This window comes from Micropterus salmoides, unplaced genomic scaffold (assembly GCF_014851395.1).
Source record: "Micropterus salmoides isolate LMB-PRFRI ecotype aquatic unplaced genomic scaffold, ASM1485139v1 Ms_hic_scaffold_22, whole genome shotgun sequence".
Classification (NCBI taxonomy): domain Eukaryota; kingdom Metazoa; phylum Chordata; class Actinopteri; order Centrarchiformes; family Centrarchidae; genus Micropterus; species Micropterus salmoides.
This window is the reverse complement of record NW_024041373.1, coordinates 13,205,798-13,229,999: the sequence shown is the minus strand read 5'-3', so window position 1 is coordinate 13,229,999 and position 24,202 is coordinate 13,205,798. Positions and strand designations below refer to the sequence as shown.

At 38.0% G+C, this 24,202-nt stretch overlaps 1 protein-coding gene across 1 annotated transcript in view; it reads right to left on the bottom strand.

The window, feature by feature from the left end:
* Positions 1–820: 820 nt before the first annotated feature.
* The window catches only part of khdrbs2 (KH domain containing, RNA binding, signal transduction associated 2), a 59,934-nt gene continuing 36,552 nt past the window's right edge, over positions 821–24,202 (bottom strand). Inside the window, exons 5-9 of the mRNA XM_038736855.1 lie at positions 20,331–20,458; positions 17,004–17,187; positions 5,133–5,215; positions 3,870–3,928; positions 821–2,156 (exon numbers count right to left, since the gene is read on the bottom strand). Coding sequence (XP_038592783.1) covers positions 2,062–2,156; positions 3,870–3,928; positions 5,133–5,215; positions 17,004–17,187; positions 20,331–20,458 — 549 coding nt within the window. The 3' untranslated portion in view covers positions 821–2,061. The remainder of the gene's footprint in view (positions 2,157–3,869; positions 3,929–5,132; positions 5,216–17,003; positions 17,188–20,330; positions 20,459–24,202) is intronic.

Sequence of the window (24,202 nt, the reverse complement as noted above, 5' to 3'; positions counted from 1 at the left end):
CTTATTGGCTATTTAGTTAGAGAAGGGATTTTATTTGGCATTAAAAAGGGCAGGTTTACTTTTTTTAAAAGTGGAAGTTAGCATTTAATGATTAAATTAGTGTTATTGTTAGGGTTACCTGCTTAGTGTTTAGTCTTCCTTTCAGTCCCGTGATCTACACTCTTAATGAGAGCCAGGCTTCAGGTGTACTAATCACAAAAGAGAATTCAAATCGCTGAATGGACTTCAGCTTTGATGTTTAAAGTACTGAAAATTGCAGTGCTTATACAGCTTTCTCAGGTTAAATGACAGAAATGCAGAAAGAGGTTAGCAGAGACATTGATGTGTTGCAGATGAAAGACACACTGAGTGTGTTGTTTTTCCACTCAACAGTAACATACTATCAGAGGGTGAATACCAATATGGCCCAGTATGCTCTTCATGAGCCAGCTTCAAACATTGAGCGTATTTAAGGCATTAATTATGAGAATATATTAGGACTTCTTACCTCTTAACTCCGTATCATTCTCAGTGTCAATCAGTGTCTGTTTATTGATGTAAAACTTCAGAGAATGATTAAGAAAAAAATGTATTAGTCTATATAAGAAAGTGATCAAAGATTCAAGGACGATTGAGCAAGAATATGAATTATTTAACAAATGTGTCATTTGGAGACAGGACAGGTTGGTGGGCGTTCTTTATTAAATGAGTTAGCCGTTACCTGAAAGCAAATGTTAAATGGGCTCGGTGTCAGTGATGTTAACAGACTGCAGAAACATTACCAATTTATAGCTCCATAGCCACCTATTTAGAGAGTCTTACACATTGTGTTGAGGTTTATGTTGTTTTTATTAAATACTTTATGTACAAATACAGATTACACACAGAACAAAGCACGCATTATAAATCACACAATGTATATTGCTGATTGTTTTCAACCCAAACAAAAAGAAGTTTTGCATTACGATTACGATCTCACATCTTATATCATTTAAAGTCACAATATAACTTAGGCTAACTTTAGTCTGTGGTATCAACTCCATGAACTTTTACCATTAAGTCATCATATTGCAGTCAGTTATGGGGCAACGTGAGGACTGATTTAGATTTCTGAACATTAAACCTTTTCATAAGAAACGTCCAGGTCACTTTGTATAGAGGCCTTCAAATCTGGAAAAGGTCTGGTTTCCATCTGCTGCCTTTAATGGAGTTTATGAGGTCATTTGTGTTCAGAGCAATACGTGGTTCTAGATCTGTTACCGTGATAATGATTTTTGCATACCAAGTTGAAGCCAAAGTTGGAATCAAACAGGAAGTGGAGCTTCTGATTACCAACATTGATCTTCAAGAGACAAAGTAACCATAAACCCGCTCTTGATTTACTTTTACTAAGCCAAATAATTAGTACATTTGTGAAAATGTATTTTGTTAGTTTTCTTTCTCAAAATCTGACAACTTCAGTGATGACCCACAGGACCGCAAAATACTGTATATCTAACGAAGCAACAGAGGAACAATCAGTGCAGTCAGGTGTACTGCAAGTAAGACAACACAGCTATGATTGGTCAACATACACGCTACATGTCTCTCGGTCAAGTCACGGCAAGAAACCATGACTCTCTTTTTTTCTGGCATTACAGGGGCGCGCCAGGAAACCTTGATAATCACTGCATGAAAGGCAATACATGGAAACCAATTTGTCATAACTTATATGAAAAAGTATGCAGTTTAATGTTAAAAATCCAAAAGCACTATTTTTTGGGGTGGGTGGTGGGTAGAGGTGAAATGAAGGGAATTTAAACAGCCAATTTTAAGAACAACCTTCCAATACATGGGTGACTGTAGATGAATGTCTCTTTTCATTTCCTCTGTATTTTTCAAAAAAAAATCTCTTTACCTTTATGAATAAAGCAGTCATAATACTGCAATAATGTTAAAGTTTGTGGATTTAAGTGCTTTTTTAAAATTTTTTATTTCAGTTTCTGAAGGAGACAAACAAAAATGCAAATGTTACAACTTTTTATGCGGAATTAAAAAATATATAAACAGTTTGAAATAGGAGGTCACAGATCTGGAGCACCTTCAGTATCTACCATAGGGATGCTTTCTGTAGCCCCCTCTCGTCAGCCGTAAAATTGGGGCTTTGAGAATGGGACGGGTAGTTGTCCACTCCTCCTCTGCAAAAACAGTTAAAAACACGTTGTAGAAAGCTGATGCATTCACTGTGCCGAGAGAGTTCATGTTACAAAGTCAAACTGTGAGCTCAGGTACGGTATACTGTCCTCTCACAATCCATTTAACCAAAGACAAGAAAATTCACGCGAGCAAATCCTATCCCAGGTACTACAGAGGCTTCTCTCCACAGAAAATTAATTTCATAAGCTCTTTGCCCTCTCTTAGACCAATACTGAGATCTGACTGTCAGCAGCGCCTGCCTTAGAGCCAAATTACATAAAGATGGCCACCTCGGTTGCATGGCACATTGCACTGCTTCTAAATAAGAAAAGTGTTTATGGAGCAGAAAATCAAATCATTGCCCCCGTGGTTTTGGTTTGGTCTGACCTCAACACCCCAGTGCACAATTCATTGTGTTGAAAATGAATGAGCCTGCACACCCGCTGTGGCAACTGGCTTATCGCTGCTGTCGTGCTACAACCTTGTAAGTCTACGGTTGGTGATTTAAAAATTTTTTGGCCTAAATTTAAAGCTTTACATGTTTTACTTAATGGTTAGATGTAATGAATTGAAGATTATTTTGCTTAAATCCTTGTGAAAAAAAAGAAGAAATAAAGCAACTGGAGTTTTGGAGATACAAGTTTTTTTTTTTACTGGACAGCAGTGTTGTGTGCACAGCAGAGGTAACAAAGCAGATAGTAACAGCTTTTCTGTAATACGCCAATGAGGGCACATCTCCAAAAGGCAAAACAGTCCACCTTTAGAACGGGCATCGGTTAGCCCCCTGAGCTTCCACTGGCACATTTACTGTTCTAGTCAAATGCAGCTTGTAGCCAGGAAGGTAGGAGGGGTGATGCATGCAGGATCGACTCCCTGGGTGAGGATGATTAGAAGTGGGCTGGAACCACAAGGCTTTTTCCTTTGTTTCTCTGCTGTGAAACATCTTTTAAATATCAGTGAAGCAGCAGCCAGGATTCTGTGGCCAAGAAGACTTTTTCTTCTTGTCAGAAATTCATTTAAATACAGGATGCTTCTTAAAATGTTTGTTTTTAAAATCTTATACTGTGTAGAAAAGGAGGAAAGGTTTGACTTATTACCTTTAACAATAGAGGTAAATTACTGAAATATTACTGACTTTAAATCAAGTACAAGGATAGCGCTGGAAAACATTTCAGGAGAGGAGTTGTTCTCACCCACTGACTGGGTTGTAGATATTGCTGTGACAGAAATTGGTTGCAATAGTCATTATACTGATATTGTACAACCTAATGCTGGACTTTCCTAAGTAGTGTGTAGAGCTGCAGCTGCAACTAGCAGTTATTTTTCATCATCGAATAATCTACCAATTATTTTCTGGATAAACTGGACCAACAGTCCAAAAGCCAAAAATGTTGAATTTACAAGGATGCAAAACAGAGAAAATCATCACATTCTCACAACTGAGATGCCAGAGTCAGAGACTGTTTGGCATTTTTGCTTGAAAAAGGACTTAAATGATGAATCAGTTATCAAGGTGTCAAATTATTTTCTATGAATTGATTTATATCAAATATTTGTTTCAGCTCTAATAGTGTGATTATGATGATTGCACTACTGTTACATCAAACAATTTACAGTAGAGAAAGAAAGGATAACACATGAAACACATGAAACACATGAAAAAGAGTGATATTTGGAGCAATGATGATTGGCTCACAAAAATAAGCTGTGCTTACCATAGTTGCTGTAGGATTCATCACAGGTTCCATGTCCATATTCATAATATTCTGAAATGCTAAATCAGACAGAGTGGAAAAATCAGTCAAAATAAAGAACAACAAGCTGTATTTGTTCATAATTTTTGTATAATAAGGAACGATAGGGAAATATTTTGCTTGGGTAAAAAATACAATATATATATAATAGTTTGGTTGGCATTATTCTGTATATTTTTCTTTTGTTGACAAATACCATGAAGAAAAACAAAACCAACAATGTGTTATTCTGTATATGTTTTACCCATGTGCTTTAGAGTGTCTGTGCCAGAAAAATTGGTGCGGCAGATTTTACAAATTATATGCCCCTTTCATTAAAAGGAGACCTATTATACTGCTTTTCCAGTCCTATATTGTAGTTCTGTGACTCCTGTATGGCAGCTTTGCATGATTTAAAGTTTAAAAAAAATAATTCTCTGTCTTGGCTTGACTGGCTCTTCATGTAGGCCTTCATTTCAGCCTCTGTCTGAAACAAGCTATAGATGCTCCTGTCTCTTTAAGGCCTCCCCTCTCAAAGCCATCTGTCTTCTGATTGGCATTGGAAGCATGTTACCAGGCTGTTGTTGTCGCCGAGCGGTACAGGCAGACTGAGCGTTGCTGTGTGGAGTAAATGACCATATATGGAACACGGGCTCTGTTTAGCTCAGTATGTCGTAGAAAGGAGCCGTTAGTAGAAAAACAGAGTGATCAGAACAGGAGGACATCTGAGGTTTTGGCTCATAGGGATTTCCTTTAAGTACTTTTACTTCATTATTTGAAGCTTTGACAAGGTTTAACATGAACACCCAACATTGTAACATTGTAGATAAGTCATAAAATATGGAAAAGCCTAATAGGTCTCCTTTAAAACTTTCCTTAAGAAGCGGGTATTCATCTCTCATAGTACTCTCCATTTCACTCTCTTTCTCTCACTCACTGAGGCGCGAGCAGCTCTATCTATAGGCTACACACTGAACAGTGCAATAGGTTGTGATAAGGTAAAGAAAACATACAAGGTAATTCATTGTTTAGCCTAAATGTCATGACACAACAAAGTCATTAAGTAGAGGTCTTTATTATTTATTATTGGTGAACATATGTACTGTAATACTGAAATGCACAGCAGTGATGACCCATAAGACAGCTGCTCACAGTGGACCTTTCACATTCTGTATTATAAGTCACAGTAGACAGATGGTGATTTTTTTTTTTTGCATTATGCATTTGCATGTGTGTAAATATCACCTCTTCGACTGATTGCTGTAGTTGTCATCATAGGCTTCGTAGCTCTCGTCATCATATTCTCCACCATACCCATCGTCGTAGCCCTGTGAGAAATTCAAAAAGCGTTAAAGTTGACTTGTCTCCTCATCTCTATCCAGTCTGACTGGTTAGAGATGAATATGAAAAGAATCAATACTTTGTTCCACGGGCAAAGTCCAAGTACTTTGTGTCCATAATAGGAGAGGAAACAGGAAAAATTAATGTCCAACAGAGATTATTGATCAAAGGTTTGCAGGGGAACGTGTCTCAGTGGTGGAGCCTAATGGACACCTTGTGAGTCTTAAACTGCAATATGGATCTCAACTATTGATAAGTAGCTACTCAACAAACAACCACAAAAAGCCAGCAACAAACAACTACACTCATGTTCAATAACAATAAAGTAGCTGAACAGCCTGCAGCTCACAGTAAATACTTCCTAAATGTATGTACAGCTGTGTAGATGATTTGTCTCTGCTCCATTGTAAGTATTGGAAACCACATAAAAAAAAATAAAAGTGTCCATTCTGTGGCTGTAAAGCTGGTAAAGCACCTATATATTAGGTTTGTTTATTTCTAATAAACACATGGCACTATTGTCCTCTTCCAGCATAGAGGAAAGATCATTCTGCGAAAGGCAAGCCTGTGTTTGCCAAGGAAACTGACAGTTTCAGTATTGCATTTTAGGATGACAATATGCAATGTAATGTAATTATGATGTGACAAAAGGTTTCAACATGTAGTTTTTAAAATGTCCGCAGAGAAAATGATAATCATATTGCAAATCTCTTTGTTGACTGTTTTTTCCCCTCAGTCTGTTAATCAAGTGAGTGACTGTTTACATCCACAGGGGACTCTGTTATCAACCCAGTTATGCAAGTAACCTGGTTTTGGAACAATTCAAGTAAACATTATAACTCGGTTAGAAGAAGAAACCACACAGGGGCGGGCTAAGCTTCTAATATGAAGTACTCTAATATTAAGTTGGTTACTGTGGCCTGTAAACATCTCACTTCTCTCACTTTTTTGTCATCTGCATAAACCATCCAATGTTCACAAAATATCATAAATTCATCAATTCTTTCCCATGTATTAAACACTGAGAAGATCAATGCACCTTTTTATTTATTTTATTTTATTTTTTACTGCTGGTGGACTCAAGGGTGTCATTGCGACATGTCCCCCTCACTTTTCAAAATCCTATTTTGGCCATCTCACTTTTACAGTTTCAGTTGATTTACTCCTATAGGCTCTCTAAACACAACAACATCCTTTAAACTGTTATGTGTCAAATGCACATATATTGTACACCAGAACTGTCCATCTGCCAAAACCCAGATCAGAGAAGAGATGAGCTGATGAAATGTTTAAACACTCATCAGAGTTGCTTTCAATTATCCCTGTGCACTCGCGGCAATTAAGTTTTATGAGCAGAGGCAAGTGTTTGTTGTCCTGGGTTTTGCCTCACAGGCAACTTTCAGGCTGCCCTTTCTCCTTAGAGGAAGTTTTTGGCATTGTACACTCAGATTTCTATCAAGGAAACTAGAATTGGTTATAGGTTAGTTCATTGAGAAGCAGCAATTTATATATTTACAAAACATTTCTAATTTTCATACAATGGAAAGCACAGTAACCAATTTCATCATTATTTGTTATTTGCTACATTGACAGAAATGTATATAAATGCAGGAAACAGCAAAAAACTCTTGATTCCTTTGCTTAGTCCCCACTTCTGAAACCAAACCTACGCTGTTTGTGTGGACTGATCTATCTGAAGAAAGTACTCCACATAATATTCTGTTAAATGGTTTATTCATGACAACAGGGAAAATCAATCTCAGCCGATCAAAGGTTCATGTAAACAGCTTAACCTGAATAACACCTTTACTGGAGTAAGACCAAGGTGTGTGCAGAACAGTAAACCTAGCTATTGTCTGCTCTAATTGTTTGATCAAGCTCTACCATGATGCATACAAGTGTTCAGCTCCTTTTTGGGACACGTTTTAAATCAGCAGAAATAAAATGTGTTGAAAGCTTCAGTGAAGCTGGTTTATACCAGACGTGGTCTCAACAGCTCATTATTGCTCCATGTCTGCCTGTAACAATAGAGTGATATCAAGCTGCTTTCAGTGTGGCTGATTTTGGTAACGCTTTGGTGACACAAAAGCAGACACATCAGTGTGAAGGACATCAAGTGCAGCGACACAAATGAAATTACATTTAAGGCACACTCACACACTGACTCCTGTCGGTTAATGCTGATTCAAACAGCGCTGGTTCCTCTGTGGTTTTATTTGTGAGAACATGAATTTGACTAAATTAAAGTTAGGGATTATGTCAGGGATTAAGTTGTTCAGGGGATCCAATACTTCTCCTTTTCTTGCATGAGTCTTTCCCCCACAATGGCAGAGTCAGAGACCTGCATATCTCAGTAATTGACTGTTTTGTTAGCAATCCCGTATGACAAATCACCTCGCACTGGACCATAAATGTAAAGCAATCAGTGGATTAATTTCAGTCAAATGTATTATATAAATAACCCTTCAGTTATGATAAAAAATTACAGGAATGAGAAGTCATGTAAATCTTCGTCATGTTCTTATATATTTATTAAAAGGGTACATTTTTACTGTAATAATATTTGTGTGGCCTTTAGAACATATAAAATGTCAGTGTTCTTAGTGCATTATATGTGCAAAATAAATAACAAAATAAATTATAAAGATGGTGAATAACCCAGCATATTGTTTGCAGCTGTTTGTTTACTCGAAAGATGTGTGTTGCTCAGCTCACCAGGAGGAGCATATCCATAAAGTTATTTCAGTGTCATGCTGCTGTTTACATTTTCTAACACAGCAGTTGTCCGGTTTATGCTTTTTCATCTAGAAAATGTTACTTTTAAAATATAGTGCTAATTTTATACTACTTTCAATTTTCTTGACTAAAGTTTTTGGGAAGCTGTTGACTTTTATTTTAAAGTTTTAAAATCTAAAAGCTTTTAGATCCAAGTAAACTTGTATTAGAATGAAGTGGTAATATAAATAATTGGGTGTAAGTCAAGGTTAATTTACATTGCTAAACCCCTCACCCTGAGCAACGATTTTCCAATCCTAACTTAGCAAATGTAACGTCTCGGGTTACGTATGTAACCCTGGTTCCCCGAGAAGGGGAACGAGACACTGCATCGGTTACGACACTGTGGGAACGCCTCTAGGCGTAGCAGGTCTGAACGTGAATGAAATCACTCCAATCCTATTGGTTTGTTGCTAGAACGGTAAGGTGTGACGGAATAACCGGAGGAGTATAAAGCACACCTGTACACACTCATCATTAGCTTAAACTATGAAGCAGGCGCTTCAGGCGGGGAGAGAGGTGCGGCAGGCCGACGCAGTTCTCTCGGGGAACCAGGGTTACATATGTAACCCGAGACGTTCCCCTTCGAGGGAACTCGAACTGCGTTGGTTACGACACTATGGGAATGAGATACCCACTATATTGTGCCGAAAACCCCGCCTGCACCAGTGTGCAATAAAGTGGCGCGACTAAGAGGAGAGCGCACGAGTGCCAGGTGCTGAAGGAAGGTCAAGACTGTAAAACCGAATGAATGTGTGCGGAGTGGCCCAGCCAGCCGCTACACAAACATCCTGCAAAGAGGCCCCGGAAAGGAGGGCTCGAGAGGCCGCCATGCCTCTGGTAGAATGAGCCCTCACAGCCACAGGTGAAGGCAAACCGCGCACCTGATAGGCCAGGGAAATAGTCTGAACAATCCAGTTGCTAATAGTATGTTTGGATGCAGGGAGCCCAAAATCTGGTATGAGTTTCAAGTGGTTAAGTGATTCATTGTCTGCCTTACTTTTTTGTCTACAACACCACTTCTTTTTTAGCATAGTGCTAATTAATTGTGCGTGAATGGGCTACTGAAGTAAGACTTCTAAAGCAGCACTTGGTTTAGTATCTATTTTTGAATTAATGTTGTGACAACCAAGCACAACCAAACTCTGAAAGCTGAGGAAGACAATGAGATGCAGTTGACAGCTCTGGAAAAAGCTAGTAGGTAAGCTAGTAGGGGTGGCAGTGGCGCAATGGATAAGACTTTGGGGTGACAGACCCGGGTTCAATCCCCCACTGTGACCTATCCACCATTGTGTACCTGAGCAAGTCACTTAACCCCTAGTTGCTCTAGAGGTGTGTGACCTCTGACATGTATAGCAATTGTAAGTCGCTTTGGATAAAAGCGTCAACTAAATGTAAACCTTGAGTTAAGATTTCTTTTTTTAACTAACTGTGCAATACAGGACAGGATTTGAATAAAAATAATATTCATTTAAGTCTTTAACAGTGACAATACAGATAAGCATTGTTAAGCAGAAGCAATGCAACAGCTGTAATATATGATGAATCCATTAATTCAGTGTCAAGTCATAGAAAACCCTAATAAAATGTTCATCACACTTATCTCTGTGCTGACCTCAGTATTACTTTGACCCACAACAGAGGCTACATTGAGATTTGACAAGGTACTGTGTGTAAATAGTCCAGCCTCTAATTAACAAGGCTTGATTCTTCTAGTTTGACACTCATCTGTAAAAACAATTAACACTGGTCCTTTCTAACAAGGCAGAGGATATAAATCAAATGTTAACACAGGGGTGGAGAGTCCTCGCTCAGTGTAATTAGGACAGCGAGAACCTAAAGGCCCTTAGCACTGTGCTTCATTATCAATTGACAACCTGTATGTCCCCTGACAGTGACTGATCTTCATAGGGAGCTGCCTGTGAATGCCTCTCCACAAAGCAGAATGGGGAGGAAAATGAGATTTGCAGCCTTTTGTCTCAGTGAATAGATGCTGCATTTCATTTGCTTTCTACCTGTGCAAATTCAATCAGCATGCACCTTTTGTTAGGGGTTGTGCACTTAAAGTATGGGTTTACTTTTGAATATTTTTACTCAAATTGTGTCATGGTTAAATTTAAGAAAACAGCTAATTTTACCCCATGAAATACTTGACTGCTTTCAAGAACAGTGACATACAACAATATCACGTTTGTCATATTGGCTGACCAGCAGAACATTTGAAGAATTTCTCAGTCTTCAGTTATTGTAGGACTTGGTGTGCTTGTAGAGTTTAGCATTAAATGTAACTGCATCGGTATGCTTCTCCCCTCACTGGCGGCTTCAGTCCCCGATGATACGACCGAGACCATTATGCATTGTACCAGAGCTTTTCTTCTATTTAATCATTGAGTGGAAATGTGTGTCATACATCTGTTTTAATAAACAGGAGAGTTCTGCACGGATAATTTCCATAATTAATCTAACAAATGTGAACTCAGCAGTGTATCCGAACCTATTGTTATAAAGCAATTACAGCATATGTGCATAGAGGTGGCCTGAGAAACTGCTCTCCTTTAAGAAATAGACAGAAACTCACAAATCTCACGCATCTTTTATGTTCATGAAATAGATGATTTGGGGAGAATTTTCCCCCCATTTCAAAAGGGTGTCCTTTTTCCACAGCAGATAGATTAGACTTTTTTTTTCTTCAAAGCCTCCCAAAGCTCTGTGTTTAATCACATTATAGCATTTCCCGCACTGCATCGGTATGGTTGCAGGGCTCAGGTTTAAAAACCAAGCTATGCCTTTCAATTTTTACCAGCAATTTGTACAATTCATGGCCTGCTGTCAGGGCCAGAATCCTGTATCACTCTCAGATTCCTCTCTTCCATCATCAGCCTTGACATTAAAAGATAAGATTTGATCCAGACGGGATTTGATTTTTAACATTAAACTGAGTCCATGGTCCCAGCCTCTACAAAATGCCATCAATCACATCTTTAATCTCCCTCTGCTCTCTCTTTGGACTTTTCACATGGAGGAACTTTTACTGATTACAGTGAAATATCTCTCTGCTGCTCTTACTAGGGGATTAGTAACATTTGTTCATTAAAGCCTGATAAAACCAAGATAAAATGGTTATAATGGTCACTTTACCACTTTGGCAGCAACTTCATCTATTAAAGTACACCATAGCTCTACACCTAAAAAAACATATCTCAGTATGGTAATTTTCATAGTGCAACTCACAATAAATAGCCTGAAATATGGGCTGTCTTTAATGTGGTAGACCATAAAATACACTTTTCATAAATGCAACAAAAACAAATAGTCTGAAAAGTAAGGCTACATTAGATCACATATTAAGTAGTGGGAAGACGATTCTGCGATACAACTGTAATGCATTTAATAATCTCATTCACATTAAATTCAAACTGTCTGTATACAGCTAAAGACCTTCAACAACTTGAAGTAGTGCCTATTCCACCTGTGCTTTATGTGGTAACCGTAAAATACCCTTTTCATTAATGCATGAAAAATACAGTGTGCCACATCAGATCCCATACTTTATAATGGAAAGATAATGGAAAGACATCTCTGGTACATTGTAAATAATTATTATTACAATTTTACACAGAAGATTGCTGAACTAGGAGATAACGTATCACTGGGAAACAGACCTCTTTTGACTGGATCTGCATTTTAAGCACTTTCACATTAAAGTACAGATGGGAGATTCATTTTGCAGCTTAATGCAGATGGGTGGCTGATTGCTTAGTTTCTTCACGTAATAAGTATGACCAATAATTGTCAAAGACTATAAAAAAGCTAACCCATCATTAACTTTTTGCATTTTTAATTAGGCTTGCCTGAAAATGTGTTTACATTCTCCTAAAGTTAAACCAGGAACTTTGTGCTCAGGTTGACCACCATGTATTTTTGAGCATATGATGTACGTTTAAGGTTTTTATGATCAAATGGTCTTGATAGATAATTTAAGAACACCTCATCTTAAAGGACCTGATTTTTTTTGGTAGATTGGCTTAATTATTCCTTTATGGATTATTGGATCACTAAAGGACTGACCATGATCTACCAGATACACAGCAGATGATTTGGTGGCACAATGGTAACATCTTTCCCTAAATTGGAAAGCCTGACAACGATCAATCTCTGGATTAGGAGGATTTCATGTGACAACATGTGAGGTGTATCAGCCCAGAACGATATAAACTAACACAAGTTAATACTGACTTCATCTTGTAAAAATATTGGTAGCTCATTCCATGGAGGTGATAGATCAATTTATACAGAGCGAACAACCCCCCCCCCAAAGGAGCACTGCAATCCACTTCACTTCTGAATTGTTGCTATCCTTTAAGAGGTGCAATAATGGTCAGTGTCACTGTATTAGTTTTACAACACTGACACCACGACAGAGTCCATTAATCACTACAGTCTCAGGCATAATCCCTGTTACATGATAACCTGTTCCGCAGCAGAAAGGGAACTTCATCCCAAATTGAGGAGAAAACAATAGTCTGTCATTCATTCACTAAACACAGTGACGGCAAAGTACAGGATGCATGCATAACTACATGATATGTGCTGGGTATGAATAAGCAATCCTATGCAAATTGATTTCTGTGAGACGATTGTGCAGCAATGTAATAACTTGTTGTGTTGACTGTGCATAAAAGGATGAGGGACAATGCAACTCCAAAATTGCTGTGATGCAGGAAACACTGGCCCCACCAAAAGGTTTGTCATGTGACTGATTTGATTTGTGATGCTATCTGATGTTTCCTTACTTATTTTATTAGATGAAGATAATCCATGTACCTTATATTGATAAAAAATATATAAAAATAGATTATTTAATATTAATCAAACCCTTATAGCTTTAAATAAATCAGAGCAGTGTTTCCTAAAATAAATATTTACGTAACAACTACCAGTGTTTAGATAAATATACGTAGAAAGTGTAATTAAAATAATTTCCTTGAAATTACATTTTTTTGTTCCTGCTGAAAAATATTCATTTTTAATTAGTGATAATTAACTATTTACAAACTGGCATTGTGCTGTAACAGTATTTTAATATAACCTAATTTACCTGATTCTTACCACTCAGCAATTCTACTTAAATGGCATGCTTGCTTGTGATCCTGTCAAGTCAAACAGATGTTGGTTTGTCAAATTAAAGGATAAAGTGGCCATTATTCTAAATTTTTTCGTATTGTCCAGAAATCCAAAAGAAAGACCAAAGCAAACAATTTACTAGTACATTTCTCAGTACATTGTTTGTAGCCCCATGTCCATTGTTTTTTGCCGATGACGTAGGAAAACAAGTAACAAATGTATACTTTCATTTTTTAAAAGGGTTAAATAACTTACTAAAACAGCTGGACAGTGTAGTTTTTAGCAAAAAGTTACTGAAACAAGAGTAAATTGTGTTTTTGTTAGGGACTATTTTCAACTGTGGATTAACACACATTTGCTGCTCTAGTAAGCTTTTACAGAAGCTGTGGAATTGACTTTAAATAAAGTGCCACTGAGTGTGAGTCATTAATGTGTTTTTAATTGTTTTTGGACAACAGTGGCACTCTATGGCACAGATATGTTATATCAGGTTTGGGTACACAGACAGCACTTTTTACTTTACATTAGTTGGATCAATTCATTGTTGGTTTTTTTTATGGGATTTCTTGACAAAAAGGCAAATAAAAAAATACCAGTGGCATTATCCTTTTACACTCTAAATAAAAAGGGAGACCTCAGTCTGTTTGGCTTGAATTCCTTCACAGAATAACATCAAAATAACACATGGGAGTGCAAATCTGTTTTTGCTTTTGGCAGGGCTGCTTTATATGTTTCCAATCAGTGTTAGACAAGTGAAGTCTTGCAGCATTCTGTACACCTGAATGGTAAAAAACTTACTTGAGTCATTGCAGTAAGAACTACTCTGGGAGGAGCAAAGAAAACAATCAATGAAGAATGCTGGTGTAAATGATATAGCAAGGTGAGATTTGTAGGAGAAAGATAAAGAGAAAATGTTACCTTTATAAATTATAAAGCAAACAATGATATATGATAACTGCCAACTTCCTCATGCTTTCCATTTAAGTTTTAAATCAATACCAACCTCGATTAGATCCAATTATGGACATTCTCACAGTATCACTTTTATGAGGCAGACTGACAGCTTGACAGAGTCCATCAGTCAGCGATCTACACGATACCCATACACACTACTGTGCATATTTTCCCAAAGACAAATACAGGATGTTGCAACAAAGACGCATCTACTGCTGCTGATCTATTATTATGTTCCACTAGATTGTACAGTGCAGGATTCTTGTAGTGGAATAACAACACGCAGTACAGCATCTTGTATACTCAGTGATTGAAAAAACAAACAAACCTGGACCTTTGTATAAAGAGGTCTTGCTACATTCTGGAAACATGCTCTAAGAAAATTGTGTAATGTAGTAGAAAAAAATAGTAAAGTGAGATATGAGGGAAGAAAATGTTCAGGACAAACTCCTTTCCATAATCCCCAAGTCTCTGCGCACCCGCCCCTCTTTCCAACCTCCAATTACAAAGAGAAGAAATGCCTCGCTTTTTACTCCACAGAAATACACAGGCTCTACATCAGAACTCAATTTGGTTTGGTAATGAGACTGCGCTTGTGCATTTCCCCGTGCAGACAGTCCAATCTTCAATTGCCAGCACACATGGGGGCTTTGCTTAGCAGGAAGGCTCTGAGGAAATAGACTGGTAAAAGTGTTGGCTTCTTTCATTTGGATGAAACTTGGAGCTCACCTTGTGTAGTCTTTTCAAAATGACCTTGAGAAATTTCCAAGATCTGAGGACTAGCATACTTTTAATAAGGCTTTGAATATATATTTTTTTGTTTTTGATATGATTGTTCAAAGTAATGTGAACAAAGATTGTATAGACCACTGGACAAGGCACTACCTGCATCTCCAAGTAGAGTCTTCTCTTTTTGCATGTTAATGGTGCAGCTTTTCACAATGCAGCGCTTCATAGATTTGTGACTTACCATCTTACAAAGTTACATTTTCCTCAAGCGGACCTACATTGACTGTAACCTATAACACATGTAACATATTTATTTTTGTGTTATATTTGTTTTTTGCTTTTTTTCAGCAATGGCGTGTGTGTGTGAGTTTTAATTAACTACTACTAGGGGTGTGACGAGACACTTAACCCACGAGATAAATCTTTAATGCTGAATTGTATGAATATTTTGAGCATTAAACACTTTATTTCCAGCAGTCTGATGAATTTTTCTGCTCCAGTTTAAGGTGATTTTTTAAATTTATTTATGTAAAGAGAAACACAAAATTCAGGTGGCAGGTGACAATTCAAACTCTATAGCCTAACTCTATCAGAATCTAAGTCAGTGCGGCTCTCAGTCATTCTGTGCTGCTATCAGATCTGTTCCTCCTGTAGATCAACTTATTTAATATCATCCCTGCTGATTCATGATTTAGTCTTCCCTCCTCGTTGAGTCTTTGTTTGGGAAAGTAACCTCTTTAAATGTGACTGTGGCACCTTTTCACCATAATGGTAAATTATTATTATAATTTTAATTTAGTTAGAAACTCCTGGACTTTAATAGCTCCTGTGTTTCAGCAGATTTTCTGCTCATGGTCAAAACTTTCTGCACATTCAGAATCTCTCCCACATATCTGTGTTCTCTGACATGTCCAGAGAAAAGGCAGAATATTACCAGATGCCGGTGTCAATCAACTGGGTGGAGTTTATTAGCTTGTCTTATCAGTTATACATTTGTATTTCACTGTGTGAGAAAATTAATGTGTGGCTTGACAGCGTGTGAAAAATGTCATTTGCTTGAGTCTCGCAAACAGCTTTTTATCTGATGAGAATTCTCGTCACAATTTAATCTTGCGAGATCTCATGGCGCGATGCTTAACACTCGTCTTGTAGAGTAGACTTTCACAGAATGTCAGTGCTTTCTGGCAACTGACTCCAGCTCAGACTGTCATCTAACACAGTACAATGGTTCTCAAAGTGCCTTAAGGACAGACAGAACAAGCGTGCTTATTTAATAGTGTGTTTCACCACATCAAAAAGTGAGTTGACGTTTACATTAACTGCAAAACATACATTGTGTTCAAGCATCAAATACATAAGAAGGAATGAGCAATAAACATCAAAATCACCACGTTAAAAAATGCTGCTACTGTGCAATTAGCTTTCCAGGTGCACAGCAGGCAGAAATAGCAACTGTCAGAGAAAGTGATGGAGAGATGTGTCACAGTAAATAGAGCTCAAAGCTGATACACTTCTCGTGGACAGGGACCGCTTGCAGTCCCACAACAGAATTCCTCATCTGTGGGGCAAAACTGTCAAAAGTGGCAATGCTGACAAGTAAGCTCAAGAGACATCTTGAGACAAAACAGTTCTCTTTATAGGCAGCGGAGATAATTCAAGTGACTAAGAGAGGTAAATTAAAAACAGAATCAGCGCATGATTGTGTGCACATTTTTTTAAACCTTAAATCTGAGCTAATTTTACTTTTGAACAGAACTAATTTACTCAATCAGCATAATTAATAGTTATTCATTGTTTAGTTAAGTGCAATATTTATTTACAAATCAGCATAGCAACATAAAGATATTAAGGACTGCCATGAAAAGAAAATCTGTGGCTTTATAAGGTTTGGGAAAAGAGGAAGAGAAATGATCACTGCTTGCAACTGCATATCGACTCAATGATACTTTTAAGTCAAGCAAGTTGAATTTCATATCATGCTCAAATGAATGGAAACCAAGTGCTGCCTAGAAGATCCAAAATCATTCTAAGTTGTATGGTAACACGTGTCCCTGAATGGCCTACCTTTCCATGTAAAGCAAGACTCATCCAGATCACATGAAAGGGGATTAAACCAAGTCTGATTTACACACAGTTCAAGTAAAATTATTATCAGCTATACTTTTCAATGTGTGCAAAGAGGATTGGACTTACATAGTCGTCATATGATTCATGTGTTGCTGCTAACAGCGGGGGCCTGTATCCAGCACTCCCTGCTGCCCCCCTGACTCTAGGCGCTTGTACCTCCCTAGTTAAAGCAGTCGTGGGAAGTTTGCTGTGTGTCGCTCCCGCTGCTCCCCGGGGTGCAGCTACACTCCTTCCTGTGCCTCTGTGGCCCCTGGTAAAGCAAACAGGCAGACAAACATGGCATCAATTTGCCCCTTAAGAATCTCTGTAAATAAGCTGCTGTTATTTCAGTGAGAAAGTGGAGTTAAGACAGTAAGAAATCTGTTAAATCCCTCTTATCGTTGCATTTGTGCAGGATGCCTCAGTTGGAGGTTGTCATACAGTGTGCTTGGGTGAAACACAAGATAAGCGTAACGTCTGCTGGCAACGAGGTAGATCTTGTAATGATCACAGGGATGAGGAGTGTCACTTTGTGTCTTCCTTAGCTCTGCAAACATGCCTGTGGGACGCAACTGGGTTATTTCAATGACACGATGGAGCAGTGCCTAGCCTGTGTTTGTACAAAATCACACCTCCATCTGCCTGAAGCTGCAGAACACACTCAGGTTGTAGACATACCCGTAGTCAGACAGGTAGAGTTTTCAATAAAGAGGAAAGACTTTAACAGAGAGACATTAAAGGCCAAAGGAGTTGGGCAGGCATGAGGAATTTAAGGTGGATTGTTTCTTTTATGGAGGTGTGACTGTCCAGTTGCTGAACCACATGAACACAGCAGGGATTGAAGGGTGGATTTAGCATTGCAAGGCTGTCTATTGTCTGCTAACTTCACATTTTTACAGCAGCAGGATGTAGGTGGGCTAGGAGGATACCCTTTCTTCCTCTGGCACATCCTTCACTAGGTAGCAGCCCATTGTGATCCAAAAATACAGACACTCCAAGGGGAATTACTGGTGCATATTTTTCATGGAGATTTACAATAATCGCTTATCGGTGTGCCATAAGGAGGAAATCTGGGTAGGGAAGTGGTGGTGGTGACTTTAAATTTGGGGTGCCCCATGTTTCTGCTGGATTTAGTTCATCTACATGTGCTGCCAGAATTAGGCCAAGCTGTCATGGCAAACTGTACCTGCTTACTCTTGAGGGACCGCTACGGCTCAGGTAGATTACAGACAATTTGGTCTAAAAACGAACTTAAAAGGAAACTGGAAGAGGCAGGCATTTCGCACCAGCAGCTGCATGCACGGCTAAGCCAATCAAATTCTCTGTAATATTAAGTTTTTCAAGCCCTTCAGCTGTATGTGCCAAACAGCTAATATTTGATTCGTCAAGAAGACATAACGGCAAAATAAAATCAAAAAGGAGATTACACCTACAACCCAAGGAAGAGAGCTAAAAACTGGTTTATGTGAAATATTGAAATGCTTGCCAGTGAACCCAGTTAATCTGAAATTTCACCATGAAGGTCGGTACATCTTTTTTTTTTTCTTTTAGATCATCCATAAGTCAAATGGTTGACTAGTTTTGGGTGACAGTGGTATAATGTATTCTGTGGCTCTGAAGGGAGCTTTCTTTTTTCATTTCTTCTCAACTTCTTTTTAGAGAAACAACTCATTAACAATAATGGTAACCAGGGGGATATCTCTACATGAAAAGATCAAAGGAATAGCACATATCAATCGTTTGATGTTTGATTTAATGAACAAGTAACAAAAATGGTTTGCATATTTAAATTTGTGGATATAGTATTTTCGCAATATTATAATAAAATTAATGAAATACATTTTTTGGTGCTTATCTTTATCTTAATTGTTGAAAAAACAGTGCATATAATCTGGTAAGACTGCATAAGGACAATGCCACAATATGAGTGGCACTTAAAAAAACTGTCATCAACACAGTTGTAACTCTTGGATTTCTAAAGAAAACAAACAACAACATAAACATAGTTTTATAAAGTCGGAGAAAATAACAACAGTGAGGGAGAGCGGCAACAGGGAAAGGACCCAAGAGCAGACAGTCGAGGCAGACAGGATGATTTCAATGATTTATTGCTTCTACAGGCTTACAGGTCTCACACCAAAGTGTTTAATGGACCCACCACTAGATAATACCATGTCAGTGTCACGTTTTGCCTCACCCAGGCATTAAAAGTACACGCAAGTATGAAGGTGCAGTATACCAGCATGGGACTGGTGAACAGGTGTAAAGATTGGTGGGGCCTGTCACATGGGCTGTGTGAAGTGTGCAACCGCACAGGGCCTCATACCTCTGTATAATTTTATGACTGTGCTGTGAAGGACTGAAGGAACTTTCCCCAACTGTGAGATTGCACTCAGGATCCTATTGACTATCCCAGTTATGGTGGCATCAAGTAAGCAAAGCTTTTCAAAGTTGAAACTAATTCAAAACTACCTCCATGTGGGTTGCTCTTCTATCAGTTGAAAAGGATGATACATCCAAGATGGATTTGGAAACAAGAAGGCAAGGAAAGTGACTTTCACTTAATCCATTTATGTGTATAGGGACCTGTGTATAAATAACACAACTTTTACACTTTCAAATGCAGTGCCATGCATACGTGGAAGCCCAGTTTTGCATGCATGTGATACGCCAGTCCTTTCCATTAACTTCAGAAGATGGGTTCAAATACAACGCATCACCATGAACAGTCATGACGTCACCAGCTCTTTAAAACAGTACGAAACATTACAGTTTTTGTGTACCTGTCATTTTTCCATAAAAATTTTGTGTCAAAATAGTGACATATCAGATGACATCATCAGTGGGTGTAAAGCCAATAGGCTAATTTTACAGTTGATGGGTTTCCTTGGAAAAACTACAAGTGATGATCTTAGACAATGTATGCATTATGCTGTATTATTCTAGCCTATTCTAGCCAATTTGTACAGCCTGCAGCAGATCTAGAGTAGCTATACGTATATATATGCATGTGACTTTGATCGTAGGCTATATGTAATGACTAGTCTGAAAAATGATCTAAAATCTAAATGAAATTTAGGCTATAGACGTATATAAATATTCGCACTTGATGTGGGGAATTTATCATGCAGGCTATTAATCTGGAAGCCTAAATGGATTTCTTGCAGTACTAACGTAAAGGGAATACCTCTTTAAGTTTTCACCATGTGTAACTGTAGTTTAAATTAGAAGCACAAGTGTTAACGTGCAGCAAAAGGTTTTTGAAGTGAAGATTTCCACAATTTCTCATAAATCTTTCATAAAAATACGTAGCAGCCTTCAGTTTTCTTAACTTCAAGAAGTCCTGATTGCCCTGATTATGTAGTATTCAACTTCTTTCAGAGCCCTTTTACACAGCTGTAATTTGTACTCTACCTCGTGGATATTGTGCTTGCTGGTCGTACACTCCTCCCTTGCGCACTCCTCCCTCTGCTCGACTCATCAGAGCCGTTCAACAGGGAGAGCTCTCTCAGTTGCTCCTGTCTGATCTCGTCATTGTAGTCCTGTGGGAACAAAATACAGCATGTCTCATATGAAACAAAGAAAAAAAAACAAGGGCATTTGTCTTCTGACTGCAACAGATGCTCGCAACAGCAGCAAATGTCATCAAATTAAAATTATCTTGACACACGCAGGAAACACACAGCTTTGCTGGGTGCTGAATACTGAACGAAGAATGTTTTCTTCCGGTAATGTTTGGACACAAAATGCAGGAGAGAGATTAGTAATGTAGGAAAAGACAATGAATATTCCTCTAAAGAGCTGTGGATTCATTGTTAGTATTAAGTTTGTATGATTAAAAACGAGAAAAGTAGGAAAATTGTTCTCTTTCTGTTAAGGGGTTTGCAGAACCAGTGTGCATTTTTGACAACCGATTTACTTCCAGATGGCCAGAAGAAAAAATAATGTTTCACCAACACAATAGGACATTTCACAAACCTGTATGTTGAGAAGAAGGAGGACATAAAAAGGAAATAACATTTAAAAATAAATTCTACTCACTTTAAAGCAACAGAAAAATGCTCCTTATTTTGTCTGCACACGAGGCCAGTAATCGTCCGTTTCAACAACTTTTTGTGGAATATTGTTATCTTGTGAATCTGAACCATTTTTTCTCAATCCATTATCAAACATGATATGGATCATTACCCCGCAGATAAAGGAGTGGACAAAGCAGTATTCATTATCTTGTCACTGCTGACAGATAAACAGGCTTATTTCTTAGAAATACATAAGCAAAGCCCACAAGAGTCGGTACTCCGGGCAAGATGTTTTTGTAACGACGACAAAGCAGATTTCTCTGGTCATCGATGTTTTTTTTTGCAACTTTGTTGTGTCTTTCTGGCTCTCACGCGCTGAAAGGTGAGCAACAAAGCCCCAAAAACGCACATCATCCAGAGCAGATTTTCAAAATCAACAGGTTCAAATGATTTAAAATTTTTTAGGATGAGCTGCCCATTTTTAATTATTACCACAAGATCTCAAAAATGTCCCACTCAGAAATGTTTTATTTGCTTTTTTAAAATTTACTTCAGTTAATGTTTAACCTTCACTGAGCAGAATGATGTAGATGCAGAGTTTTATACTTGAAAGCAGTTTTCAGATTCCTCTGCTGAAGTTCCTCTGTGGTTACCTTAAATCTGAGTTTAAAACGGGTACATAAGAGTTTGATTTGGTGACTTCACAACAGTGGACTGAGTTGTGATGGGAATTACGGCTCTTTAAAGGGAGCCAGGTCTTATGGCTCTTTTCCTTTCTGAGAGCTGGCTCTTCATTTGCAATATATTGCCATAGTTACAAAGTGGGATAGGTCAAGAATAATTATCCTAGTTGTTTAGTAAAAATAACACCCCTATAGTATAATTAAACAAGTCTATACAGACACGAAAATCATATTTCAATTATATTGGTATGATATAATATGAAACCAAAAATATTTATACTCTGTTTAAAAGTGTAATTTTTTGGGGTTGCGCTAGGGTAGTTACAGTTTGATAGGAAATTTCCCCCTGGCTGTGGGATGTGCATGTATTCATTAAAGGTGGACCTTCAATTTTAAATGAAAAATATGTGACTGAAATATGTGTGAAAACATGTGGATTGTTTAATTTATCTTTTAAGTAGGTTTTGCAAAGTTAACAAATGGCTCATATTTCAAAATACATTTTGTTAAGTTTTGTTCTTCCATCCGTTTTCCTCCTAGACTACCTATCTACATGCTTTTATTCTTCTGTATGTGTTATTAAACTTGTAATAACACTATTGTTAACTATAATTTACCACAGAGTTGATTACTTGGTCATCATATGTTTCTGTTTGCAAGCTAGATCCACTGTGACCAAGAACATACTGACGATCTGAACAGAAGGTGTCAGTCCTACGACTTACATAAGTGTGATGTGGAAACTTGAAGCCTTCAGTGCACGTGCAATGAGAATGGACTTTTCAGTGAAGTAGGAGACATCTTGTCCAATGGTAAAGGTTACCTGTGGAGGTTTTGGCCACTATCAACACTATGAATCATATTTTTTATGTGTGAGAAGATACTGACTTTGATCCTGGACTAGATGATACCAAAATCTCAGATCTTTGGATCTTCAACCATTCGTTGAGAATCTTTTGTACATGTGTTTCTGTGTTGCTTTGTGACCACAGACAGTTGGATTTTCTCCTGTACAGAGCAGAATCTTGTTTTCAATGATGCCAAATTTTTCAGGTACTGATTCAGCAAAACATCAAAAGCATCACTTCTTAATATTGCTGCATTATTTGTCACACATTAGCACTGAATATTTTGAGGTGGTCAGAGGTGAAGGGCGAGCAGCTGTTGTGTAATTACTCTCACTGTCAGAATGGAAAGACAAAAGTTCTGCACTGCAGGTTTGAATGAATGAATTAAATATATTGAATACTTTCTATCTTATATTTTGATATATTTTTGTATTTATTTAAAGTTAGGCTGTAGATACAGTATGTGACAGAAAATGTTGGGAGAGAGATGCGAAATGACATTCAACAAAGGTCCTCATCCGGAACCAACCAGGGACATTGCGATAAGAGCATACTGTGTGCGTTATGCATCTAAAGCAACTCCAGCATCGTTCTCCTCATAGACAACCACTCCACTATTCTATTTGACAAAAAGTGAAAGGGGGACAGGATAACATACAGAGGATGTCACGTTGTCATAGGTCTCCATTTACAGTAATAGGATATGTGTCACACCGGGACCATATGATGAACAGATTTTTGACACCCATATGTCACAGAAGAAGTGAAAAAACAAAACACCTCATGGTAGAGTCCCAAAACATTTGACACATGTGCTTCTCTTGTTAATGACTTAATAAGGCCTGCAGCATTCTGTTGGTTTACAGGAGACTGGCAGAGATTTTAATTGGAAAGCTGGCAGTTTATCCAAAGCACAACAAATCTGCCAGAGCTTGTAAAAGTTGACTGTTGACAGAGGCGTCAACATGAGAATACAGAGATAAACCTCCTGCTGAGGCTTCTCGGGTCAGACTGTTTGCTCACTTAGATTCAGTCTGCCCATGCTTAACCTTGTACACAAACTATGCCCTTCACTGTGCTAAAGTTAGATTTTACGGGGTCACCACATGAAGTATGCCGTTATCAATCAGTCTTGTGTTCTGGCCTACCTGCTACATGTCTGGCTGTGCTGACTGATTTCCTGCCATGTGCATTTTATCTTTTATCTCAGCGATATGAGTCTGATGACTATGGGAGCATTTATGAAAGAACTGCTCCTATATCCTTGGATGTTATTCTGACAGAAATGCACACACAAAATTAATTCAGCATTTTGTGGGAAATAAATCTCAGTGGATTTAATCTTTAATTAAAAGAGATGTTGTCAAGCCAGATCTCCTCTGAGACCTCCGAGGTATCTAGTGATATGATTTTACTGAGTAAATACATTTTCTCTAACAGAAACAAAATAGATAAACAAACAAAAACAACAAATCAATCCCAGCTTCTGAATCAATCATGTGGCCTTGGATTACTAATATGATCTAAGATTGTTGTGTTCCCAAACATTTCTAATTCAGGAGAACTTGAGGTGGCTACAGGGACTATTTGAACCATACTATTAATATTAGTTAACGAGATCGCTAATATTACATATGAAGATATCGGATGGATGTCTGTGAGTACATGCACTGGTTTCTTTGGACGACAGAGCTAAACATTTAGTGGTTATATACAGGACATTCAGAGACTGAGCA